At 44.4% G+C, this 26,742-nt stretch overlaps 1 protein-coding gene across 2 annotated transcripts; it reads right to left on the bottom strand.

Moving 5' to 3' along the window:
- Nucleotides 1-19,011: 19,011 nt before the first annotated feature.
- On the bottom strand, nt 19,012-26,533 carry TRNP1 (TMF1 regulated nuclear protein 1). 2 transcript variants are annotated; one of them, XR_015868714.1, is made up of 3 exons: nt 26,261-26,533; nt 24,103-24,179; nt 19,012-19,168 (listed from the first exon to the last, which is right to left on the bottom strand). XR_015868714.1 is itself a non-coding variant. In XM_088442071.1 (2 exons), exon 1 carries the CDS (start codon nt 25,957-25,959, stop codon nt 24,739-24,741), a length of 1,221 nt encoding a protein of 406 aa, XP_088298197.1. In that variant the 5' UTR covers nt 25,960-26,533; the 3' UTR covers nt 19,012-19,168; nt 24,103-24,738. The 2 variants fall into 2 exon arrangements, 1 of the variants encoding a protein (XP_088298197.1); XM_088442071.1 differs by having other exon boundaries at nt 24,103-26,533.
- Between the last annotated feature and the right edge of the window lie 209 nt (nt 26,534-26,742).

Below are 26,742 nucleotides of genomic sequence, written 5' to 3' on the forward strand. Positions count from 1 at the left end.
TTTATTATTCTCTGTATAGGAACACCCGATCACGTGATTGCAATAACTTTATTGAGATCAGTGCACCTCAGATACTCTAACCACACCTCATCCGTGGCTGATGCCCGGCTACATGAGATGCCTTATGAGCCTGCAAGAGCATGGACGTAAGCGAGCCACCTTCCTTATGCAGCAATTCCATTTAATTTCTATATAACACGAGGTTAGTACCTTTTTCAGTTATGCAGCCTGTTAAATGTTTGATCTAAACAATTTGTTCAAACTTGTCTGAACGTCCATTTTCATCTGTTTTCTGGCATTTAGGAGCAAATTGCTGATCATCATTTACTCCCATACTTTACCAGATTTTCATTCCAACCAACTAGTTGGATGGTTGGACAGAAAATCTTTGGGTGTGTACCCAGCCTTAGGTGTCGAAACATGTTGGAGGAGTGACAACGGAGGAGTATTATAGCCTCAAAGAGCCAGTCTGGATCTTGACTATATGTACCACGCTGACTTGTAGATTGATGTGATCTGTGTCTACCATCTATCTGGTACGGAGGTTTATCCCCACCTTTTATACTTATTTTTATCTATATTTTATTTAAAAAAATTATGAAATACGAAGTATTTCATATGAAGTTTCTCAGTATTTTTTGGGAGTTCTGTTGGAATTATCCACCTGCTGAGAAGATAATAAAGAAATCTTTACATGTTTTACTTCATATACCTCAAGTAAGCTTTTGTGTGAGCATCATATATTACCCTTATGAAGTATTCTTTATGGTTGGGGGTGAAAGAAACTTTGATATGATCTTCACCTATTGTTTACAGGTAACACTCATGTGAGCATCCTGTTTTTGTGTTGCATGTTTTGCGGTGAAGTGAATCTGATCTTTACACAAGGATTATAACGGAAGGGTCTCCTAGTGGTTTTTCTTAATTGGTCCCTTGTGCATGATTTTGGATCAGTTTACCCATATTCACAATTACTGCATTTTAATAGATATTTTTGTGTTTTATGTTCTATGTTCCCTGTATGGAGAAACACTGACGTTTACAAGCAAATTGGTTCATTAAAGTTCTTCACATAGGACTACAGTCTCACCCTATTTGGAAACCACTGGCACAAGGACTTTTGTCATATTTTTCTGTATATCAATTTGCTTGGAATATGACTAGTTCTCAATAAAGGAAAACAAAAAAGTTTATTACCGCACTAGTCAATTAATTAGTAGTCAAATAGCTAAAGAAATCACTATTTCTTGCAAGTTAATTCAATAAATTATTGAATAATTGCTGGTGAGGTGGAGCTCCTTAAGCCGCGTATCCACTTGGCGATTAAAATGAGTGTTTCAACGATATCGTTCAATCGCTCATTAATCGGGCATGAAAATGTCGAAAACGACCAGCGATGCGCGCTCCCGCTTGTCGTTTTCAACATCAATCATCATCTGCACATGCTGGTCAGTCTGCCTATAACGACAGATTAACCATGTTCAGGGATGAGGGAAGGTGCCTACACTGAACGACTCTGATTAGGACACTCTTGTTGACATAAATAATATCCTACAAAACAACATTAAATCTAATGAATATATTGTAACCTTGAGTGGCAGTAAAAAAATAGTAAAGATAAAATACACTAGGGTCTATTCATAGAGCAGTGAAAAGTCCTACAAAGACACTTATTTGAAGTAATTTATGTACTTTCAATAATATAAAAGTCCTCTTATATCCAATAGGATACTTTTACGAAATTATTCAGGGCTGGTGCCACCATTAGGCAGCTGCCTGGGGCGCCGGACCCTGGAGGGCTCCGCTGGGCCTTGAGGAAAAAAATTATGGACCACTTCTACAAGGCGCTGGTGGAGGTTGTAGCTCTGATCACCCGCTGCTATTTCTATCCAGCTCGACTCTGCTGTAATCCGCCCATGGCGTCACTGCACACAAGGTCATTTCCAGAGCCAGGTATCTTCTGTAGTTGCCGGGCTGTCAGCATGCAGCGCTGAAATGTGCTGTGTTTAGCAGTGCTGGCGCCCATCCCCCGGATCTCTCCTAACGTTCCATTGGAGAAGATGAAGAGTGAGTTGTCTGAAGGAGCTAAGAATATTAACAGACTGGTGTGGATATTACAGTGGTTAGTAAGCACTGCATAAGGGGCTCTAATACAGGGGGTATTGCATAAGAGGCACTACTGGGGCACTACGTAAGGGGCTCTAATACATGGAACATTGCATAAGGGGCACTCCTGGGGGCACTGCATAAGGGGCATTACGGGGGGTACTACTGGGAGCACTGTGTAAGGGGCTCTAATACATGGGGCATTGAATAAGAGGCGCTACTGGGGGCACTGCATAAGTGGCTCTAATACAGCGGGCATTACATAAGGGGCACTACTGGGAGCATTGTACAAGGAGCTCTAATAAAGGGGGCACTACTGGGAGCACTGCATAAGGAGCGCTAACACAGGGGGCATTGCATAAGGGGCTCTTATACAGGGGGCATTGTATAATGGGCATAACTACAGTGGCATTGCATAAGGGGCTCTAATACAGGGGGCATTGCATAAGGGGCTCTAATACAGGGGGCATTGCATAAAGGGCACTACTACAACCCTTTCAAAATTGCATATGACTTTTTTTTTCCTTGCCGCCCACACTCTTATATTCGGCCCAGTTGGTATTTTGAGTTTGACATGCCTGAGTTGGTGGACTGATGCCTCCTCTCCCACCCATAATGTCAAAGTGACATGCAAGCAGTGGCGTAGCTAGGGGGGTTGAGCAGGCATGTGCCCTATACGCTGTCGGACCCGGTGCTGTGGTTATGGGGAGGGGCATGAGCCGCCGGCCAGGAGCAGCCAGCAGCAGTGTCAGGCAGATTCTTATTGGCTGTTGCACCACTGCCTGGTCCATTTGCCCTGCGCCCACTGAGATTTTGTTTCCAGTCCTCCTGAGCTCCACCTTCGGCTCCTGCAGTGGGTGAAGGGAAGAGACGTCATGTATTGCTCAGCGCGAGGACGGAGCAGTCAGTTGGTGGCGGGCACAGGAGAGGGGCTTCAGGCAAGTATAGTATTTTGTGTCTGTGCCTTTATGTGTAAGGAGCACTACTACTGGGGACACTGCATAAGGGGCACTACTACAGGGGGAACTGTTTAATGGGCAATAGTACTGGGTGCTCTGTATAAGGGGCACTACTACTGTGGCATTAAGGTGCATATGGAATGGAAAGTTCCTAGAGTGATGAGAAACGGTGGTGTGTGATGTTCACACACCCTCATTTTTCAGTGGACACGTCCATTTTTTTTTTATGTGGCACACAGTTGGGGGGGCTGCCATTTTTCATCTTACCCTGGATGCCAAAGACCCTAGTTACGCAACTGCATGCATGTATATGGACATCTTGAATATCACTGATCAGAGCAATGCCAATGCTACTAACAGCTCTGAATTAGCCCAAAACATACACCGTCCTGGAAAACAATACATTGTTTCATTGTGTACCAGATAAAGCTGTGCTCTTAAAATAATACACTTTGGAGGGAATTCAATTCTCAGCAATGGACACGGATTTCTGTTCGGCATTGCTGCAACGACTGGCAGAACATCGTCAGAAATTGAATTCCTCTCCTAGTATTAGATCAAAAATTGTGATTCAGAACCTTAAATCTGAGTAGCCCTATGATCACGCAGAATGGCCGTCTAAACCGAGACATCGGAACTACTTTACGGGATTGCAGATGCAGGCTACGACACGGCCGCCCAAGAACAGTTGGCACATACCTGCATTTTTTGCTCCCACTCCACATTACCACCCCCAAACGGTACCTGACTGTCAATCACTTTGCAATGCCGCTCATAGAGAGGATTTCTTTGCAAAGGTACCTTGACGCATGCGCAGTGGACCAATAATCGCTCAACTGTGTAAATATCGGAATAGCGTACATCTCAGAATCAGACCTATAGCTAGGTTTTCAGAGCTTTCTTAGATAATATGCATAGAGGAAATCTTTTAATCTCTAATTTTTGTTGTTCCTAACTTTACCTTGTCAAATAAAATCATTCAACTTGTATGTGATTGAGAGTTTTGAAAAGCATATGAGCAGGTAGGATTTGAAATAGATAGTAGTGGTAACAGCGGTGCACAGTATATATTCAGCAGTAATAGCAGGGTTTAACAGTAGGTAATACAGGCTCACCTCAAGGAGCAGAGTACTGCACTTGTGTGCAGTACTCTGGCACTTCTACACAGTGGAGATGGCTACAACTGCATATGCTCAGTACACTGAGATTGGAGGTTACACGTCCCTGCTGACTCTGGGTCCTGGTGCCAATTGTGTATGCTGCAGAAAGAGCACTCCTTTTCAACATCCCTTCCTACCTTGCTCCAGGCTGTCTCCGGTTACATAAACACATATTTCACTTTACCTAAAAACATTTTGGCAGAATCCACCTGTACCTGGAAAATGGAGTTAGTAATAAAAGCAAAATAAAACATACCAACATTTCAAATTTGTTTCAGTTCACATCCCTTCAGGAACACACTCAGGAGCTGTGAGTTCACTCCCTCTGTCATCATGTCATTGTTATTCTCCTCACTCATCATAAAGGTGACGCTTACAGACTTTTTCTGTAACAGCTCACATCATAGAATGATGTCTTATAGCTATGTGCTTAGACCATCCATAGTGCTTCGTGCTGCAGGACATGTGTATTGCTGCTCCTCTGTTGTTACACTTTATGTTGATGGTTTGTTCCCTATTCAGAAAATTTAATTTACATGAAGTCTCTTTCAAGTATAAGGCCTCCTTGGCAGTCTCTATTAGTGCCATATACTCTGCCTCAGCAGTAGATAGAGCCACAGTGGGTTGCTTTCTGTTTGCACAGCTGCCGGCTGCTCCTGCCAGTACAGATATCCCATGTAAGAACGACGATCATCCTCATCTGCTCCCTAGTCAGCATCACAAAAAGTCATCAGTTCAGAATTCCCAGACTTCTAACTTCAAGGAAGCTGAACCCTTTAGATATTTAAGGATTCTTTTAACCTCAGTTCAGTGTTCTCTCCCAGGATTTATAGCCAATTGGCTTACTGGACTTATGGCACATGTAAGGTCAGGGAGAGTTCCAATACTTGCATTCATCAGACTTCCAACAGCACTCCTATAAGGAACATTACTCATATCCTCTATCTCTGGTGACAAGGCCTTTGTGAGTTTAGTGCTTTTGCTAATAGGAGTACTAACTGGCTTTGCGTCTGACATTGCAAACTTGTTATTCCACTTGGTTGATTGTAACAGTTCCTTTCTCCACATTTTGTAAGATTCTTAAACCTAACAGGTAATGTGCAGGGGCTAAGGCTTTCAACTTGAACTTCACCAGTAGATGCTTGATACTAACTATGTGCTTCTCATAACCTGCTGATATCAAGTCATCCACATACACAACAATGATGAACAGCATCTGCTCTATAGTTTGTGGTATAGATAGTGATCAGTTTCTGCAAAGAGTGCAAATTTATTTATTTGAATGTAGAGAAAGTATGAGCTGCTTTTGCATGCAGCACACAAATACTGGACAGTGACTTACAAGCAAAAACCTCTCTACCCCCTGCAATTCAACCGCAATTTTGCCAGGAAGCAAATATATATTTTTTTTACTTTGCTCTAAACTTGCTGATTCTTGTTCACATCCTCATAGGGCTTGGCAGACTTTCCACTGCCATTGCTGGCGTTTCTGCACCATTGCAGTTGCAACTCACCACCCTTCACACATAAATGAACTGACTCCTAAATGAGGCCCATAATGTGCTGATTTACAACACTCCGATAAGATGTACCTTTTTACCCTGCATGGAAAAAAAGGCTTGTTGTGTAACATTAAAGAGAGTAAGATTATATAGTTTTCAGTTTTATTGTTATCTCCCTTATGCGGATTAAAAACAGCTGCTCTGTGGACCTGCATTTGTTATTCACAGGAACCCTGGTACTTATTTTAATCGGATATTTTTATTAAATTCTTTTAACAATTGGAAAACAGAAAAAGAAATCAAAAGAAAATTACATATACAATAAAGTATACGACCATTACATCACAGAAAAACAGATCAACTGACATTCTAACAGAATTTAGTATTACATTTGCAGAACACAATTTAGGACATTTTGAAAAACAAATACATACATTTAACATTCACAATATCAATTTTGTGCACAGAATGTATATATCGGCTGCGGACCAGACCTTATCAAATGTACTCTGGGATTGGATTGACAGGCAGAGGCAATTAACGGGCGGTGCGGGGGGTGGCTGGCATTCCTGGAAATGGGGGGGGGGGGGCTCCCCATTGCCCGGGAGTGGCCAGCCCAGAGACTGCGTGGACACGCACAGTCTTCTGGGTTCAGAAGCTGGCCAGCCTGAGTAAGCTTACTCAGCTGTCCGGCCGCCCGGCGCCATCCACCATCGCGACCATCAACCACCTCCTGCTGCATTTGCATTATTACAAACAAAACAAGAATTGTATCCGCACAGACTAATATCTTCTAAATTATTAATATGATCATTCCCTCTCATCTAGTAATATAAAATATTATGGAGGGGGTGCACCCAGGAACCAAATTAACGAGAAAAAAAACAAAAGAACATGTGTTCCTACTTCGGGGCACTCACAGAATCATATCTTGTATAAATATTGTCCAATCATGATCTGGGAATCAAGAATAAAGGCAAATGCCCAAATATAAAATATAACTTTTATGACATATCTTAAAAATTACAAGCAAGTAAAATATGACAATTTATTAAAAATTGTATATGAAAAATTATTGACGTGTATGGTCTTCAATGTATTAATTCTGGTATTTTATATTGACTATGTCCTTATTCTTATATTGTGTAATAATGTATAGTCCCACAAATGGAGTCCTATACATCGTACAAACTTTTTAAGAGAAAGTTTTAAAATCATATGATAACTGGGCTCCAGAATATACCTAGTGATCCTATTAAGTTATCCTACATTGATCCTCAAATATCGGGAGACTGGTGGCTTAGTTAATGAAACAATAGTCGATCTATTAATAATTCAGGGCCACAGTCATTTAATAGCTTAATAATAAAGCTATAAAGAATATCAAAATGCACTGGAGCTCTTAATATTATATGTCTCTCACTGAAACCTACAGCTGATATTCAGACACCAATATATTCACTTAGTTTTTATCTAATGCCCTCATTTTGGACTGTAATCCATATGAATACAGGGCATAGTATCTAGACTATGTGAATCTGATTTCACTCCCCTGAGTTTGCACTCCAAGTATAGGCTGATACTAATATAAACAATGTAGGTGGGTACACACCTGACAGATATATCTGCAGATCGAGTGATTTGCAGATGATGGTCGTTCATACACACTGAACGGCCATCATCTGCTTGTGCCCTCCGGTCCCGGCAGCCGGCGGGTGGGACCCAGCGGCTGGGTCGGGCCCTCCTCGCGGCTGCCGCTGTGTGTACGGGCAGTCTGCAGACCACCCGTACACACCTGCAGATGGACAGATATGTCTGCAGACCGCCCGTACACATCTGCCGATGGACAGATATGTCTGCAGACATATCTGTCTATCGGCTGTGCAGTACAGCCAATGCGATATATCGGTGAACGCCAACGTTCACCGACATATCGCGGGTACACACTGCCCGACGGGCAGCAGATACATTGGCCGATCAATTGATCGGCCAATGTATCTGTCAGTGTGTACCCAGCTTTATACTCTTATTCCTCACAGGAATAGCAGCAGTGCTGTATTTAAATGACCAGTTTCATCAGAACCACTGTAAAATAGTTCACATCCTTTATATAAATAAATGTAACTCGCCATCCACATGAGTTGTTATTCTCCACTAGCATAATTTTTGAAAATAATTTTCTTTTATAGCCACTAGACAGTAATCATGTGGCAACATATAAATAATGTTTCTTTGTTATATTGTTGCCATTCAGGGTAATACCCAGTTGTACACACACATATACACAGTTTGATTTCATATATTTCTGGAATTTACAATAATAATCAAAGTAGGTAATGATATTATATAGGACACATATGTAGGATTTTAATGCTAAATATCTCTCACTAAAACCTCCAGCTAATATTCAAAGAGACACCAATGTATATAAACATCACTTCGTTATTAGAAATTGCCCCCATATTAGGTTAACACACATTGGTAATTGGGGAGCTATAATTAAGTTGTATAGTCATATGTCCCTCCCTAGAGTCTGTAGCTGAGGTTCAGGTAGTCAGTGGTATGAATCATATATTTCAGGTTTCTGCAATGGCCACAGCTTTATGCTGTTAACACCCAGTCATCACTATTATGGTGTGTAGTCTCAGTATACACTCGAAGACATCACACATTTGTAACTGTTAAAAACTGCAGGACACGCTAGCTGACGTGTGCTGCTAGCCCTGACGTAGGCTTCGCATTGAGCATAGGAGCCTATATAGGAGCCAATATAAGAATAAGGATAGAGTCAATACAAAATATCAGAATGAATACATCGAAGACAATACACGTGAATAATTCTTCATATACAATTTTTAATAAGTTGTCATGTTTCACTTGCTTGTAATTTTTAAAGATATGTAATAAAAATATGAGATATGGTAAGAACTTACCCTTGTTATCTCTATTTCTACGAAGTCCATAGGGTTCCACAGGATACCTTGGGGTATAGGTGTGACGTCAGTCGCAGGGCACCAAAGAGTTAAGCTTTCAGCCTCCCAGGATGCACTAGGTCCCCCTCCTATACCCCGCCCCCAGGCCAAGGCACCTCAGTTAGTTACCAAGCCATAGGCCGGAGGAGGAGAAGGAAGAGAGAGAACAAAGATCTGGACACATACAAGAATCACATTCTCACCAGAGGGAGACGGAAAACCGGTGACCAGAGCAAAGCCCATCTGCAGCACAGGTGCGACAGGGCGGGAGTCCTGTGGAACCCTATGGACTTCGTAGAAATAGAGATAACAAGGGTAAGTTCTTACCATATCTCATATTTTCTACTTCAGGGTCCATAGGGTATCCACAGGATACCTTGGGGATGTCCCAAAGCAGTATCCTTTAAGGGTGGGGACGCTCCTGTGCAGAAAGGAGAATCCGCCGCCCGAAGGAAGCATCCTGAGAGGCGAAGGTGTCAAACCTGTAATACCTCACGAAGGTATGGACAGAAGACCACGTAGCAGCCTTGCAGATCTGAACTGCCGAGGCACCACGTCAAGCTGCCCACGAAGGACCCACAGACCTAGTGGAATGAGCCTTCAGAGAAGGAGGGACCGGTAGGCCTTCATGAAGATAAGCTTCAGAAATAGCCATACGGATCCAGGCTGCCAAAGTTTGCTTTGAAGCAGGCCAACCCTTTTTACAGAAGCCATAGAGGACAACAAAGCGTCCGACTTCCTAAACAAAGAAGTGCGGTCCACATAAGTCCTTAAGGCCCGCACAACATCCAAAGAGGCCTCACCCACGGAAAGACCCGGTGAGTTAAAGGCCGGAACAACTATTTCCTCGTTAACCTGAAACTGGGAAACAACTTTGGGGAGAAACTCGGGCCGAGTGCGGAGCACTGCCCTGTTCCCATGAAAAAAACCAAGAAAGGGGGTCTACAAGAAAGAGCCCCTAACTCAGAAACACGTCTGGCTGAAGCAACGGCCAGAAGGAAAACAGTCTTAGCTGTTAGCCATTTAATATCCACTGAGCCCAGTGGTTCAAACGGCGGTCCTTGGAGAGTCCTCAGGACCACAGCCAAATCCCAAGGCGCCACAGGTGGAACAAAGGGCGGCTGAATACGGAGAACACCTTGCATAAAGGTGCGCACATCCGGGATTGTAGCAATCCTACGGTGAAACCAGACAGATAGGGCCGAAACCTGTACCTTCAAAGAAGCAAGGCGAAGCCCATGATCTAGTCCCGCTTGCAGGAAGGCGAGAATCCGAGACAGACGAAACTCCCGCGGTGCATAACCTCTCGGTCGACACCACTGGAAGAACGTATGCCACACGCGATGGTATATCCTCGCGGAAGACGGTTTCCGAGCTCGTAACATGGTACACAGCATAGAGCTGGCAAACCCCCAGGACCTCAGCATGGCCGTCTCAACAGCCACGCCGCCAAAGACAGCCGAGTCAGGTCCGGGTGAAGACAAGGACCCTGAGACAGAAGGTCCGGTCGTAGCGGCAACCGCAGAGGACTGTCCACGGACAGACCCTGAAGGTCTGAGAACCAGTGCCGTCTGGGCCACGCGGGAGCTATCAACAGGAGCGTCCCTCCTTCCTGTTTGAATTTCCGGATTACCCGTGGAAGAAGGGAGACCGGAGGGAACAGGTATGCGAACCTGAACGTCCACCGGACGGACAGAGCATCCACCAGAGACGCCCCTTCGTCTCTTGTGCGAGACCCGTACACCGGCAACTTGTTGTTGTGCCGGGACGCCATGAGGTCGATTTCTGGAAGACCCCACCTGTCCACCAGTAGTTGAAAAACGTCCGGGTGCAGGGACCATTCCCCTGGATGAACGTCCTGGCGACTTAGAAAGTCCGCCTCCCAATTTAGCACTCCCGGGATGAAGACCGCTGATATGGCCGGAAGATTGCGCTCCGCCCAAACCAGGATCCGAGAGACCTCTACGAGAGCCGCCCGACTGCGAGTTCCTCCTTGCCTGTTTATGTAGGCCACGGTGGTAGCATTGTCCGACTGGACCTGCACCGGGTGACCCTGGAGAAACCGCTGTGCCTGCAGGAGAGCATTGAAGACCGCACGGAGTTCCAAGATATTTATTGGAAGCTCCGCTTCTGTCGGTGTCCACCTGCCCTGGAACAAGTGTGGACCCGAAACTGCTCCCCAGCCCCGAAGACTGGCGTCCGTTGTCAACAGGACCCAATTTGGAACCCAGAACGGACGTCCCTTGTTGAGGTGGGTCATCTTTAACCACCACGCAAGGGACAGGCGAACCTCCGGGGTGAGCACAATCGTCTGGAACTTCAGAGACTGAGGCAGCCCGTTCCACTTGGACAGGATCAGGTGCTGCAGAGGTCTAGAGTGAAACTGGGCGTATTCCACCATGTCGAACACCGACACCATGGAGCCCAGTAACCTCATCGCCGAGTGTAAGGACACCCGGCGGCTGTGCAGACAACTGCACACCCTTGACTGTAAAGCAGAGATCTTGTCCTCCGTCACGAAGATCCTTTGCTGTCCCGAGTCCAATAAGGCTCCAAGATGCAGAATCCTCCGAGACGGGATTAGAGTGGACTTCTGCCAGTTAATTAGCCAGCCGTGCCGTTGCAGCAGTGCAATGGTCAGGTCCAAGTGGTGTAACAGGAGCTCTGGAGATCCTGCCACCAATAACAGGTCGTCCAAGTACGGCAACATGCGGACTCCTTGCAGCCGCAGAGAAGCCGCCATGACCGCCATAGCGTCCTGTATGTCCAATGACACCATGTAGTCCCCAGGTTCCAGCGCCAGAATGATGGACCGTAGGGTCTCCATCCGAAACTTCGGGACCCGCAAAGACTTGTTGAGTGCTTTGAGGTTGAGAATCGGACGATATGACCCATTGGGTTTCTGTACCAAAAATAGATTTGAATAGAAACCCTGGCCCCTCTGGGAGAATGGAACAGGCACTATAACTCCAGCCTGGAGCATAGTGTGCAATACCTTCCGCAGCTCCGTAGCCTTGTTCCGGTCTGATGGTAGACCCGTGGTGAAGAATCGAGCCGGGGGTCTGTGCCGGAAGGAGAGGGCGTACCCGTGAGAGACCACCTCCAGAACCCAAGTGTCTGTCGTAGTGAACGACCAACACCGGGAGAACTGCAGCAGGCGGCCTCCCACCCTGGGATCCCCCAAGGGGAGACCCGGACCGTCAGGCCGCAGGCTTGTCATCTGGCTTGGGGGCCGGACGTCTGGTACTCCATGCCTGTTTCCGGGGCTTGCCCGATTTCTTAGGGCCAGCCTGTCGAGGAAACGACTGTGGTTTGGGCCTGCCCTGGGCCCTAGATGACCGAAAGGACGATGGTCCAGAACCAGAAGGAGCAGCGGCCGACGGGAGACAAGCAGATTTGGCTGCCGCCAGCGTGGCCACAATCTTATCCAGATCCGGACCGAAGAGAACTTCTCCGGTAAACGGCAACGCTTCCAGACCTTTATTGGATCTGCGTCCGCCTTCCAGGATCGCAGCCACAAGGTGCGACGAGCAGCTACCGCTGCTGAAGAAATTCTAGACACCAGAGTACTAATGTCTAGAGCCGCCTCGTTGATGTAGGTGGCCGAATCACGGAGATTGCCAATCAACTCCGCTTGTTCGGCCGGGCAGTCGGATTCAAAAGAAGCCTCTAATGAATCCGCCCAGCGCTCCATCGCTCTGGCAACCCAGCAAATGGCCATAGCCGGCCGTGCTGCCCCCCCTGCAAGGGAATAAGCGGACTTCAGGCAGATTTCTACCTTGCGGTCCGTAGCATCCTTAAGGGAGGACATGGATGGCATCGGCAATGTGGCACTACGGACAAGACGGGTCACGTGAGAATCCACCTGTGGAGGGGATTCACACTTAGCAAAATAATTATCCGCGAACGGATAAGCCACCGCCAGGCGTCTCTGCGGCTGGTATCTTTTGCCAGGTTGTTTCCACGCATCCTCTAAATGGTCCACCAACTGACCCGAAAGAGGAAAGACTGTGGCATCGCCCTTCACATCTTTGAAAAAGGCATACTTAGATTTAGCCGCTGGGGGAACTTCGTCCTCAATCACCAAGGCTGTGCGGACCGCCCGAATAAGTCCAGGAATATATACTTTGGACTTAGCATCAGCGTCCTTAGTATGGAAAGGTTCCTGATCGTAAGGATCCAGAATCTCCCCATCATCAGACGTCCCTTCGTCATCCTCATAAGGAGCGGACAGAGACGCCACCGGCCTTTTATGAGGCCGCATCACAGACTCCCCTTGCAATACATCCGACAAGTGCTGTAAAGAACTCGTCAGGGAGTTAACCCACGCTGGCTCCTGAGAACCCGGGAGCGGGGAAATAGGGAGACTGTGGGGTACCACCAATTGTCGTGGGAACCCCTGCATGGGTGACGACACCACAGACTGCTGGGACAAACCCATCGGAGTAAACGCGGGCTGCGGAGCTAACTGGCCCACTAAAGCTGTTAACGCCTGAGCGAAACAAGCCCAGGGCGGCTCCTGTACCGGTGCTGTAACCGTAATAGGCCGCGCCATGGACAACACTGCCGGCAAAGGCCCTCCGCGCTACCCTCCCCCTCCGCTAACGGTACTTTGCACGTGGTACACTGTAGCCGGAGGGGAAAATCACTTTCAGACATGATGGCACCACGTATGTGACCTCTCTCACCAATTAAGTATTAAATAGGCGAGAGACCACCCTGCAGCACCGCACCGCAAGGGCTTTAGCAGAAAGAACAGGGACAGTAATAAAGCTGACAGTTTAGTGAAGAATAGTTACAGGCAGCGCTAGCACAGTCACATACAATGCAGAGAAATAACAATTCCTGCACTAACAGCGCTGATCACTCAACTACACAGACACAGGGCCTGGTAGGACACAGCGCTGCATACACAGACCTGAGCCACAGCGGAGGAGAGGTATGCGGGGGGACCCAGACCACGATGCTTCCTTCCAGACTTCCAGCAGCGTTCACCATGCGTTGCAGAGAAGATGGCCGCCGAGGAGCAGAGAGAAGCTGGCCTGGGGGAGGAGCGCTGACACAGGACCAGTCAGCACAGTGCAGAGAGGGCTGTGTGCAGCGGGGGAGGCGCCGGCTGTGAGACAGGGAAGGCGCGCTCCCCTGGCATGCATTTAACCCCTGGGACGCCGCAGCGCTACCGCTCTGCTGCAGTCCGCTGTCCCAGGGGGTAGTGGAAGCGCAGGTTGGTCGCCTGGCTCCACGCTGCAGCCAGTCCCCAGGGAGCCCCCTGCCTGGGGACTTAGGACCATGTGATCAGCGGGGACCCACCGCGGGACCCCGCTGCTTACCTCTGTCCCCCTTGAATCCGGCCATGGTCCGGAGCATCTGGGGTCACCGCTAGCTGTGACCCCAGACGCCCACCAGCATCCCCGGATCAGTACCGGCGTTCTGGTACCGGCGGGGTGTAGGGAAGACAGCATGGACGTCAGGACTGACTGTCCATGCTGTTCATCCAGTTGTGCAGCCACAGCTGCATGAAGAATAAGCTTCAGGGGCTCTTCTAGCCCCCACTCCAACAGGTGCACCCGACTCCGGCCGGGCACCAAACTAAACTGAGGTGCCTTGGCCTGGGGGCGGGGTATAGGAGGGGGACCTAGTGCATCCTGGGAGGCTGAAAGCTTAACTCTTTGGTGCCCTGCGACTGACGTCACACCTATACCCCAAGGTATCCTGTGGATACCCTATGGACCCTGAAGTAGAAAGTTATATTTTATATTTGGGCCTTTGCCGTTATTCTTGATTCACATGATTGGACAATATTTATACAAGATATGATTCTGTGAGTGCCCCGAAGTAGGAACACATGTGCAATTGCATTATTGCAAGGATCGCAATTGCAAAGCTACCTGCGTGCAGCTTTGCAATTGTGATCCTTGATGAATCACCCCCTGGGACATTTTTGTTTTTGGTATATATAACGTTCATGGGATATTGTCAGATTGGCTAGAGCCACCCATGATGAGAAGGTGGTGGGGGGGAATCAGAAGCCATCCACGTGCAGGCAATGCACACCAGAGCGAATATTAAAAGATTATGGACATATAATCTGAGAGAAATAGATAGGGACTCATCTAAGTCCAGGCCAAATAAACAAATATGTGGGTTCAATAAAGGAACATGGACACCCGTGTTCCATACACAATCAACCACACTAGTCCAAAACAAGAGCAACTCGAGGACAGGACCAAAGGAGATGCCAGAAATCAGCAGAAGGAGCAGAGCATTTAAGGCAGGAGTCCACAGCAGAGCCACCATACTCGATAAGCTTAAGCGGGGTCCAGTAGACCCTGTGCAAAATATATAATTGTATCTGCTGAAATCTAGCATGGACCGTGGCATCCCGAGAAGAACCTATAAGAGCTTTTCAGTCATCATCAGACAAAGTTCCGGAATTTTATCCCATTGAGTTCTAAGGTTAGTCAATCCCTCTACACTACTTGAAGATAAGAATGAGGAGTAAGCCACAGAGGCAGACTTTCTAGAGGGTAAAGTGCATACCAACAATTGCATTGGAGTTTCAGAAAAACTAGGAACCGCCCCCCTCCACTGTGCACAGAGAGCATGTCGGAGCTGAAGGTGTCTGTAAAAAAAGTGAGCTGGGAGGCCATACGTAGAGGACAAATGCACAAAAGAATGGAGAACCCCATCTTGATATAACTGGCCAATAGCAACCACCCCATATCACCGCCAGGCCGAGCTACCCTTCAGCCTCCGAAGTTCTGAAAAATATAGATTACCCCAAAGAGGGGAACAGGAGTCAATTGCAGTTTCCCCCAAAATTTATTCCCCAGCAAGCCACACTCTTTGGGCCTGTTGTAGTAGTGGTGGACAACGAGAGTGTGAAGTATGGGCCAACAGAAACTGTAGAGAAGTGAATATCATGCTTTTGCGAGGAGAGTCAAGGGAAGATCCCCTTGCTCTAGTGGGGTGACCCATTTCTTCAAATGAGACAACTGAGTAGCAAGATAATAAAGGTGTAGATCAGGCAGCGCTAAGCCGCCCTTCCCTCGAGGCTGGCAAAGTGTCTTATAAGCTATACGTGGTCTTTTATTTCCCCAAATAAATAAGACAATGTAACTAGAAATTATTTTAAACTGGAATAAGGGGATATACACTGGGGAGTTTTGTAATATATATTAAAATTTTGGCCGAATAATCAACTTGATAAGATTCAACCCTGGTACTTCTACTGTACACAATGTAAATAATACCAAGTTCCTGTGCCTAATATATGTGGTTGTTCAAAGAAGCTATGTGACATTAGCCAAAGTATGATGGCATTGTTTTTTTTGTTTTTTCTTATTAAACCTAGAGAGAAAGACAGTTAGGGGTAAATTTACTAAAGGGAGAGTTTTTAGAAGTGAGTTTTAAAAGTGATGTTGCCTATAGCAACCAATCAGATTCTAGCTTTTATCTTCTAGGAGGAGCTAGTTAAATGTTAAGTAGAATCTGATTGGTTGCTATGGGCAACATCACTTCTAAAACTCACTTCTAAAAACGCTCACTTTAGTAAATTTACCCCTTAGCCTGTCAGTAAAAGGTCTATACAAACAGCAATACAGGTAGGTTGAGCTTCATAAAAAAGCACATCTAACTATTTTTAATTACATTTGATATTCCACTGCAGCTTTGGCCCAATTCTTACTGGATCAGTGCACTGTCTTCATGTTCCCTAACTGCATAACTGCCAGTTTCCAGGGACAATGCCAGGTATTGGAGATTTGTCCCTAATAAATATCAATAATGTTCAATATAAACCATCTGCACAATACAATTCTTGCTATTTTGCATATTGGATGCAATTTTCTCTACAAATGCCTATTCTCTGGGCTTTACAACTAAAATGCCTATTTATTAATATATTTTCCACCAATAATCATGTGGAAAATGGAGTTGTCGCATGGTTCAGGTATCTCAGCAATTTACCAAATTTAAACACAGGAAATATCAGAGATGTGTCACGCTAAGTTTATCAGGCTCTGAAATGGGAATCGGTAAGAAATACAGACGAGGAGATACCGGCTGTCAGTACACTGGCAGCGGCATACCGATGGTTCGAATCCTGACAGGGGAGCCGTGACTACTGTTCCCCTGTACTATTTACCCCCTAACCCTAAACCTCCTTTTTTGTACCCTCATACTAACCCTCCCTACCCTGCACCCTAACCCCCCCGGTAAGTGCCTAACAATAACTTCGCCCCATAAGGACATCAACGCTATATATCTGCTGTGTATAAATTATACTGTGCTGGAGAGGAACGGTGCTTCCTTATTTGTCTGATTATTCAGATATTCGGACAATAGTTAAATGGATCCAGGAAGAATACTAATGGTTCATAAATGTTTTAATATATATGGCTTATAATTAGATTGATGGCTACTGTTTTATAGTTGCTGGGACCCATGCAGTATTGTAACCAGTCTAGAGCTTAATAAATGACATTGTTTTAATGGAATCGGTATGATTCCTATTCCGTTAAATCGGTTCGATTCCCGGCAGCACCTGGCCGACATCAGCAGAGTTCCCGGCAGCGGAAGCCCGACAGCGCTGGACATTCCGATCGTGGATAGGCAAGTACTGACTAACCTAACCCCCTAAGCCTCCTTAGGGGTGCCTAACCCTAACCTCCCCCCCCAAGTGCCTAACCCCAATTCCCCCTCCCCACTGCCTAAACCTAAATCTCCCGGGGGAGTGCCTAACCCCAAGTCCCCCTCTGGGGGTGCATAACCCTAGCCCTCCCCCTAGCCTAACCCTAACCCTCCCGGGGGGTGCCTAAGTCACCCCATGTGGCCTAAACCTAACCCTCCCCCCCCCCCGCGGCAGTCCACTCGCGATCGTAGGATGCCGGGCGCCGGTCTCCCGGCGTCGGGGAAATGCCGAGCATCTACATCTAGATGCCCGACATTTCATCCCTCGCCGGGGTGTGACAGTCGGGAAGCCGGATGCCGGTATTAAGGCAGCCGGTTTCCCTATTGAATACCGTTTTAATCCTCTCATTTGGAATGTTTGTGAAATACATTGTAAGAACTTGTTGACTGACGCAGTTCTTACTTCTACATATTTGTTCCATGTTTATTCAAGTCTGAAACGCTTAGCTTGTCTCCTATAGCTGACCCCATCCTCATATGGCATTTCCCCTTAAGCTGGGTACACACTATGCGATCCATTGCACGACATATCATTCAGACGTGGATCGGAACGTTATATTGTGCAGATCGCAGTGTGTACACCAGATTGCACGTTGTTTAATCGCATCGTCCCATCTGCTGAGCTGCACAGCAGATGGGACGATGAGATGAACGATGCCATGCTACTAAATACAGCATGGAACTACACATTGTGCCGCCGTCCACTGCATTGTGCAGTGTGTACCCAGCATTATAGCCTATATGCTGAAGCTTCTCCAGAGAAGGCTATGCATTTACAGTAGGTGAGCTGGGTGAGAACCTCAAAAAAATTATGTGAAGGGTTCAGAGTTAAAGTGAACCAGGTCCATGAGTCAATTTTGAGAAAATGGATCTCAAAATTGAAGAACTGCAATTACCCATGGACATGATATTTTACTGCTTCAATAATGTAGTACCTGGTTTAATTTATACTATTTTCTAAAATATATTTCCACTGTAACTCTAACCATTCCACATACCTGAGATTTTTTGCAAACAATTTGACAAAGGTAGGTCCTATAAAATACTGTAGCCCAGTGGTTCCCAAACTGTGCACTGCGGCACCCTGAGGTGCCTCAGGACACTTGCAGGGGTGCCTCAGGTTGGTGGTCCAGCACCAAATCAAATTCTTTATGGTCAATATAATGTAAATATGTGGACAAACAGAAGTGCAAACCTGTCACCCACTACATAACTGAACCTAAGGATGGCAGTAAGCACAATTTATTTCACTTTACTACTTCACTACATTTTTTTACTGAATTTCTCAATAACAAACTTTTGGCTTAGGGGTGCCGTGAAAACAATTCTGATGCACTAGGGTGCCGCGATTCAAAAAAGTTTGGGAACCACTGCTGTAGCCAATAGACAACACTAAATTTACTATTGGAAATGGAATCTTTGTCAATAGCAGCACTAAGGTTGCAAACGCCATAAACACTAAGGCACAGTAAATACATATTTGTGTTTGGGGGGGATAGCTACCTACTAAGGCATACATTTTAAACTGCAAGTTTTTTTATATGAACATCAAAAGATACAAACAAAAATAACACTTAGGGATGACAAAATAAGAATTTATTTTAAAGACAAATGTGGTATTTCCATTTTTTTATTTTATGAATATTTTTATATATCCAGCCTTTCAAATACATTCATACTTTCTTACATTTAACAATATCATTAAATACAGAAACAAAAAGATCACGTTCCTATGTATTTCCTAGAGAAAAGTGTCGACAAGTGATGTGTGCCAGTCTCTGAGGGAAAAAACATTCCACAATGTTGGCAATTGACAAAATAATAGCTTAACAGAAAATGCAAGCTTACTATTAACAGCTATACAGAACATTGCAAACATAAGATAGGTTTATTAGTGACTATAAATATAATGGACTTATTAACAATGCAATTAGCTCATACGTACTGTAAGAAAAAGTTCCTCAAACCTGTTCCTAATTACTGCCAGAAGACCATTTTTAATCATGCATAGGTTTAACTAATTTTGGTCATTTACTGGCCTAGACTACTGGGACAACCATTCAAGTAACCTGAGAGTTACTCAGATGGAGAATAGTCTCGCAAGTGAGCCGATGGATCACACAAGTATGCAGGAGGTGTCTATTTACAGAAAAGACGCCTCCTGTTGCTTTAGCATAATTTAGTAGTAGCGGCTGAGACAACCGTCGCAGCTGCTGCTGCTATGCGCACCTCTCTGAATAACCTACCGCATAATGCAGAAGGATTGGTGGCAAAATATAGGAAATTAATTAAGCAAATGAAATGTTTTGTTGAAAATTCCTTAGTCTTATCTACTTTGTTGAGAGGAAGTGACAGGGACACTAGATATAGTCTATTAAAAAGTGACTATAAGGTATGGTGCGCAAAACCTGCTGCCCCTAGTGCAACACAACAAATGGAGGCTCACCCGACTCCAATACATATAATCCAACAAAGCAAAATTATTGTGTCATCCAGTGGCGCTGGATATAAAATGTTGCAAAACACAAAGTATTGGGATAGTACTTAATCCTTATCAGAAATTTGAAATCCTGCTGGTCATCCTTTTGTATCTGGAGTTCTCAAAATCTTCATACTTTGTCCATATGATACATGTAATAAAAATAAATAATAAAGGAATGTCTTAATAGTCTGATGTCATTTTCCTATTAATGTTCATATGCAGAATGACGTTGTTCTTATGAAATAGGCACATATGGTTGATGCGTACCCCACTCACATTAGAAAGTGTGGTTTAACTTCTAAAAAGGTTTCTTTATTCTTCCTTCCTAATTGTTATTCCAAACAAGTCTTTTTATATCGTGACACACAAATGTTATGAGGGGTGAAGTGATGCGTACCCTACTCACATGATGTAAATGCTGTAACCTGCATATAATGGTTTCTTTTCGGATATCTTCCTGGAGTATCCTCGGGGGTTAATTCCCATATGATGTTTCCTCATAAAGAAGGAAATAGTATATGTTTGCTAAAAGCTTTTAATAACATATAAGATAAACTCAAACATACATAAAGGTGAAAAATAAAAAATAAGTATATGTTGACCTGGTAGTATCAAAAATAATCCTCCGTCTCGTCAGAGAGGAAACAGCCAAAGTTGTCCAATAGTTAAAAAACAGGGATTTTTTAACTATTGGACAACTTGAGTTATCTTATATGCCTATTTCATAAGAACAACGTCATTCTGCATATGAACATTAATAGGAAAATTACATCAGACTATTAAGACATTCCTTTATTATTTATTTTTATTACATTCATCATATGGACAAAGTATGAAGATTTTGAGAACTCCAGATACAAAAGGATGACCAGCAGGATTTCAAATTTCTGATAAGGATTAAGTACTATCCCAATACTTTGTGTTTTGCAACATTTTATATCCAGCGCCACTGGATGACACAATAATTTTGCTTTGAGGGATACTAGATATGTCTAACAATGTGTACTACACTAATAATATGAGAGAGAGAGAGGGAGAGGGAGAGGGAGAGGGAGAGACTGACTTTGAATACAGAGTCAGGGCACACATTGCTTTGCGTGCAACTCCAATAGTGGGCGGTCGGCGCATGTGCAGAATCTGTGCTGATCAGTGTCTGAAGCGTCGATTGCAGTGCCCCCTAAGCCTCAGCATGATCAACATGCAGCAACCTTTTAGGGATGGGAGGTGTCGGCCATGGTCAGTGTCCCAAAAAACTGGGGTGTCTGCCATGTTTTCGAGGCATGGCTACGCCAGTGGCTGCATCCTTGGATGCTGCTTCACTTGCCCTGGCTACATGAAATACACGGCCATCCTGAGTATCCTCAGCATTACTCAGATGGCTGATGTTCAGGAGGAGGTAGGAAGCATCTATTTACACAAGACGCCTCCTGTGGCATTAGCATATCACATCACTTCTGCGTACAAGGACCCAGCGCCAATTCTGTTAGCGTACAACTCCAAATCAGGCCCTTAGGCAACAGAATGGTCAAGCACACACCAAAACACTTTTCAATATGTCCAAAGTATCCCTGCTATGGGCTACAACACATTTGTGTTATTTACATCATGTTGTTAACAGTGAGTATGCCTTTTAATGCATGTTGATAGATTTTTTTAATTCTGCATTTATAATAAAGGAGCCCAAGACTAAAATGGGTGATGTACCTTCAACCCAACTGCACAAGAAGCAAAATTCCACATACCCGTCAAGGTATGTGAAATTTTAGATGCATTTGTGAATGTTAGAATTGTTTTTATTTATTGGATCAGTTTGTAATTTTGTTTTAATGATCCTTTAACAAATATTTAACCAATGGACCAAGTTCTCCAATAAGCGCGGGAGCTCCATCTTCAGCCAATCAGCGCTTCCCCCATTCAATTTTATGACCATGACTGACCTATCAATACCTATATGGGCCGAGGAGGGCACCCAAGAGTTTGGTATGTATGGATGTTTATCTTATTATTGCAAGTAAAAGAATAAAACATTCAGTATCCGAGTCCTGTGGTTCTTTTAATATTTTATTTACAGGCGGATTACAGTTGTCAGCAGGCCTTTAATGTCCAGGCATGCTGGCACTTGTTGTTCCACTAATGCCGGGGCAGCATGGTGGGACCTATAGTCCTCCTGTAAAGAACAATATTTTGTATACTTTACACAATAACCCCACCCAGGGGTACGGGGAATAGACCCAAGCTTTTCAGCCTGGGGCCCACAGTTCCTCTGGAGGGGGGGGGGGGGGGGGGGGGGGGGGGGAGCAATTTTTATTTTTGAGGTCCCCATTTTTGGAAGAATTCCAGCCCTGGGCTGGTTGCCGTTATGGTGGGGGGAAGCCATGCTGTGTGTCTCTTCGCTATAGCAACAGCCCCCCAGCTGGTTCATATTTTGCTTCTCTTTGCAGCGTTTAAACTGGTGGTTCTCACAATCGTCTCAGACACGGGTATTTAATTGCATCTGAGACGCAGGCGGCAGTTAGTTTTATTATTATTTGTCTATAATTTAAATGTCGATATTTTGTGTACATTTTGTCTAAATTTTCACTGTCGACTTTTTTTTTCAATGCGGACATTTTGAACATGCTTACATTTTAACTGGCATCCTTTTGACCCTGTGGACCTTAAGTTCATGTCGACCTTTTGGTTGCCTAAGTTTTGACTGCCACCCATTATAATTTAAAGTGCAACAAATTAAAATCCAATGATGCTTCTATATGTGAGGTAAAGCATGTCCAACAGCTAATTCTAAACATATTGTGGTCATGAAAATAGATACCCATTCAAACTGTAGACTTAAATTAGAGAGTTCTGTTAGATATTTATGGGAGTTGTTTGAATGATATGGAAAGACAGACGAATAGATTGGGCCAGTGCAGATTTATACACACAATAGGTTTTTTTTTTTCTCATTGGTAAAATGTACATAGGTCTATATATGTTTCAAAAGTATTCACATTTCAAGTTATTCTTAATAATTACATATCATAGTCAAGTGAATATTTGACAGTGGAAATACATTGCAATAGAATAATGATTGGAATCTGTATAAATATAGTATACCCCATATTATACATATTAAAAAAAAATAATAACTGACTATGCTTACCCTTAAAACAACCATTGATATTAATATTTATGACATATATGAATATTTTCAATAAGAGTGACCCTATTATAAAGGTGAATTGTAATAGGAATCATTTTATGGGTAAACTAAACATTCATTATTGTATCAGGAACTCTTCTACATATCAATTTAAAAATAACATGAATATTAACATAATTCATATGGAAAATCTCTATATATTAGTGAATTGTAGTAATTCGATAACTTCAAATTAAAATGTCATGTAAGACATAGGAAACATTTGACCAAAGTGTAAGGTTTGACTAAATCTATAGCCTGATCACTAAAGCATTAATTGCTAATAGACATTATTTATACTACATATGTTTGGTATCACATTTGTTGAGAAAAATAAATGCAAAGCAAAGAGAACAAGTTACCAATTCATCACAAGTAATTTTTTAGCTTGAAGGCTACTCTCATACCAGTCTATTTCTTGCTTGCATAAGTGATGGCAAGCACACCTATTAATATATTTTGTCCCATAATAAACAGAGAACTTACAAGATCCATTCTGATACTGGAAATCAGACTGCAAATCTTAAGGTGCGTACACACAGACCGATATAGCTTAACGATATGAACGATAATTATATCATTCAATTATATATTGTTCATATCGTTCCGTGTATATGCAATGAACGACCAACGATACGCACTCCCGGTGAACGATAACGATATCGTCCATGCATGCAGGCCAATCTGGATGGTATCGTTTATTTTCCATAGGGGTTTGCGATCATTGGGGATATCTTTGGTGCGTGGATGAACAATATCGTTCATCCAGCACACCAGGAATTTCAGGGGAGATCGTTCAGCGATATCGTTCGCTGAACAGATCATCCCGTGTGTACCCAGCATTACATTTTAGGTGATTTTGTATCTCAGCTTGTAAGTTCATACCAAATAGGTAAAAAAGACAAAAGTAGTTTATGTCCATCAAGTTTACATTAGATTGTACCCTACAGCCAATTACCTTTTACCCTTTTTAGGTTTACATTATTTGTCTGTATTGCATGTACTAGAACACACTACATTCAAGGGAAACATTTTTTTTTTCCACTTACATTAACTTTTTCATTTCAAATATTTCTTGTGGCTTCTTTTAGTAGGCTGCATTACATTCACCGTTCCCTGACGTTGCCTTTTAAAAGAGTACCAAATTAGTTCTATATTACATAGATCACAGTCAGTTCTGGTAACTGCAGGTGTAAAATATCATCATATATGAACACAGTATATGCAAACTTTACCCTGTAAATGCCACATAACTAGGTTTTGCGAAGGAGTACTCAGAATCCCAAACAGCCAGTTCACTAGTGACATTTCACATCATATAATAGACATAAGGTTACACAGATGGAGAGCTATGTAGTTCTATAATAAGGAGACTGTTCCATAAAACCTCAAAATTATCCATAAATCTTGGTATTGTATGAAACACTCATACATAGTATATATAATGGAGCAGAAATATAGTAGCTAAGCACAGTTATACAGACGGTGCCAAGATGTGAAGAAGCATACACTGCCAGTATATGATATGCTAGGTTGTAAGAAGGCAGGACTAGTCTATTTGGTACAAATTAATGTCTGTAGTTTGGGAGTAGACAGTACCAGACTATGGTAAATGAAGAGCCATACAAGGGTAAGCGGAAACTCATTCAAAATGTATCTAGTGGGTGATCTCTGACATCTCTATCTTAATCCCTTGTCCCTAATTCATCACTGCCCACACATCCTCTAAGTACTTGAATTCTACTCTGAAAAAGTGCACAACATGGATGTCGAAGATGCTGTCCACTACGACGCTCAGGTTTAGTAGGCCATGGAACACACAGTGCACAGGCCAGGAGCCGAGGTTTGTGGCGGCGCAAGACTCTTCTAATTCTTTGCCCATGAACTGCAGCCTGCACCTCTGCCCGCCCTGCAGCCTCCACCAGTTTTGCCAAGCCCTCTCTTTGCCTTGCTACTCTCAGTTCAGCTTGGAGGAAGACACAATGTATCTGTTGCACACGCATCTCCAGTGCACAGAGTGCCCGCCGACGACCTTCCACTGCCAGTAACCTGCGCCGAGCCTCCACCAGTTCTGACCATGGAGGACTAGGGGTCACTGGAAGCTGCTCTCCCTGAATGGAGGTTCTTCGTGATGAATGGGGCGGAAGAGGAGATTTAAGGGAAGAATGGGTAGGAGAGATGTTATGTGGGGAATGTTTGCTGAGGGTGGGTTGGGATACAGCAGATTTTAGAGGAGAGTATGAAGGACCGATGGGTGATGAACTGAGTGAAACATGGGACGTTTCATGAGCAGACATTTTCACAACAGATGATTTCTCAGAGCCATGTTGTGGGGGAGGCAATTCTGAGGGTAATATTTTAGAGCCTATAATACCCGTCATGTCAGAAGAAGTCTCCTGAGGGTTTAAAGCAGGTTTAACAGGTGATGTCTTTGGTAAAGGAGAATACAGGGTGATAACATTCTGACCAAAGGAGGACTGGGAAAGGTGAATTTCACTCTGTGCAGAAGCAAGCATATTGTCAAAAGTGGAAGTTTTTGTAGAGGACTTGTGGTTGGAGTCATTAGGTTTTAAGGTGAACGTGTGGGGTACTGAAATGGACTTACTGATGCAGTTTTCATGAGTAGCTTTTTCTCGCCTTGCAGAGGATTTAGGGGAGTTAGCTGTGCATGGGTTAGCAGTCGACTTTAATGGAATACCATGGGGGGCTGAAGCTGACCTTTTTGGAGAAGGTGCAGAGGAAAGTCGCCTATGGAAAAGGTTGGAGGTATTAGATGACTTCCAGAAGGAAGAAACATGAAAAGAAGAAACAGGTTTGGATTCTTTAGCCTGAGGTTCTGCTGTAGACCTAGGATGGTTGAAGACCCTCTGCAGACTCCACAAGGCACTGCCCTGCACTACAGGCATAGTGAGAAACAGAGAAGTATGGCAAAAAGCAAGAATGAGGGTGAGTAAAATACAGAAAACGCGATATATGTATAAACTCTGGTCAAGGTGCAGGGGTTCCCAGTGATGTCACGTCCAGCCTCAGGGAACCAGGCATTGCCGAAAGGTCTCTCACCGACCGGGACCACTCGGAGCGTATTGGCGGATTAATGCTGAAAATCTGTCCTGCACGACTCATGACTTGTCTACATATGTGCGGATGCCGATACTGCGGTCTCCAGGAGCTCGAAGGGCAAACCTCTCGGAGGGTAGATTTACTCACTGCTAAGAATGGTTTCCTCTCTGCAGATGCAGCCAGCGGCCGCGCTCAGTGTGATGGGCACGCTCTCCTTGTAAATGCGCATAGTAATAGGTACAGAGCATCCCATCCCCACCTTCCCCCGTACATCTGCTGCCGCTGCTGCTCTGCAGAGATCTCTGTTACTGACAGGTGACGTCACCGCATGAGGGAGGAGGGGTGCAATTGATGACCACTAGAGACCGAACTGAAACACTCAGGACTCCTGCAGAAAGAGCCGTATGATCGCTATACACTCGTGCAGTGGGCGGCCATTTTCCAGTAGACCCAATTAATTTCAAATCCGCTCAGCTGATCTCCGAAGTAGATATTCTCTTAAATTCAGTATTTATCCCCGCTGAAAGTGCAGAGTAGTCTGTACTGCATCACTGGTGCTGTGAATATGTGGGCTAATTAAGTTAATTATGTGAAAATATTCATCAACTTTAGTCGTGGGCACCGCGTCT

This window comes from Taudactylus pleione, unplaced genomic scaffold, assembly GCF_031769625.1.
Source record: "Taudactylus pleione unplaced genomic scaffold, aTauple2 ptg000305l, whole genome shotgun sequence".
NCBI lineage: Eukaryota > Metazoa > Chordata > Amphibia > Anura > Myobatrachidae > Taudactylus > Taudactylus pleione.

Bases quoted from the DNA above. Each gene is read 5' to 3' on its own strand.
- TRNP1 (XM_088442071.1), bottom strand. From the start codon at position 25,959: ATGCCTGTAGTGCAGGGCAGTGCCTTGTGGAGTCTGCAGAGGGTCTTC.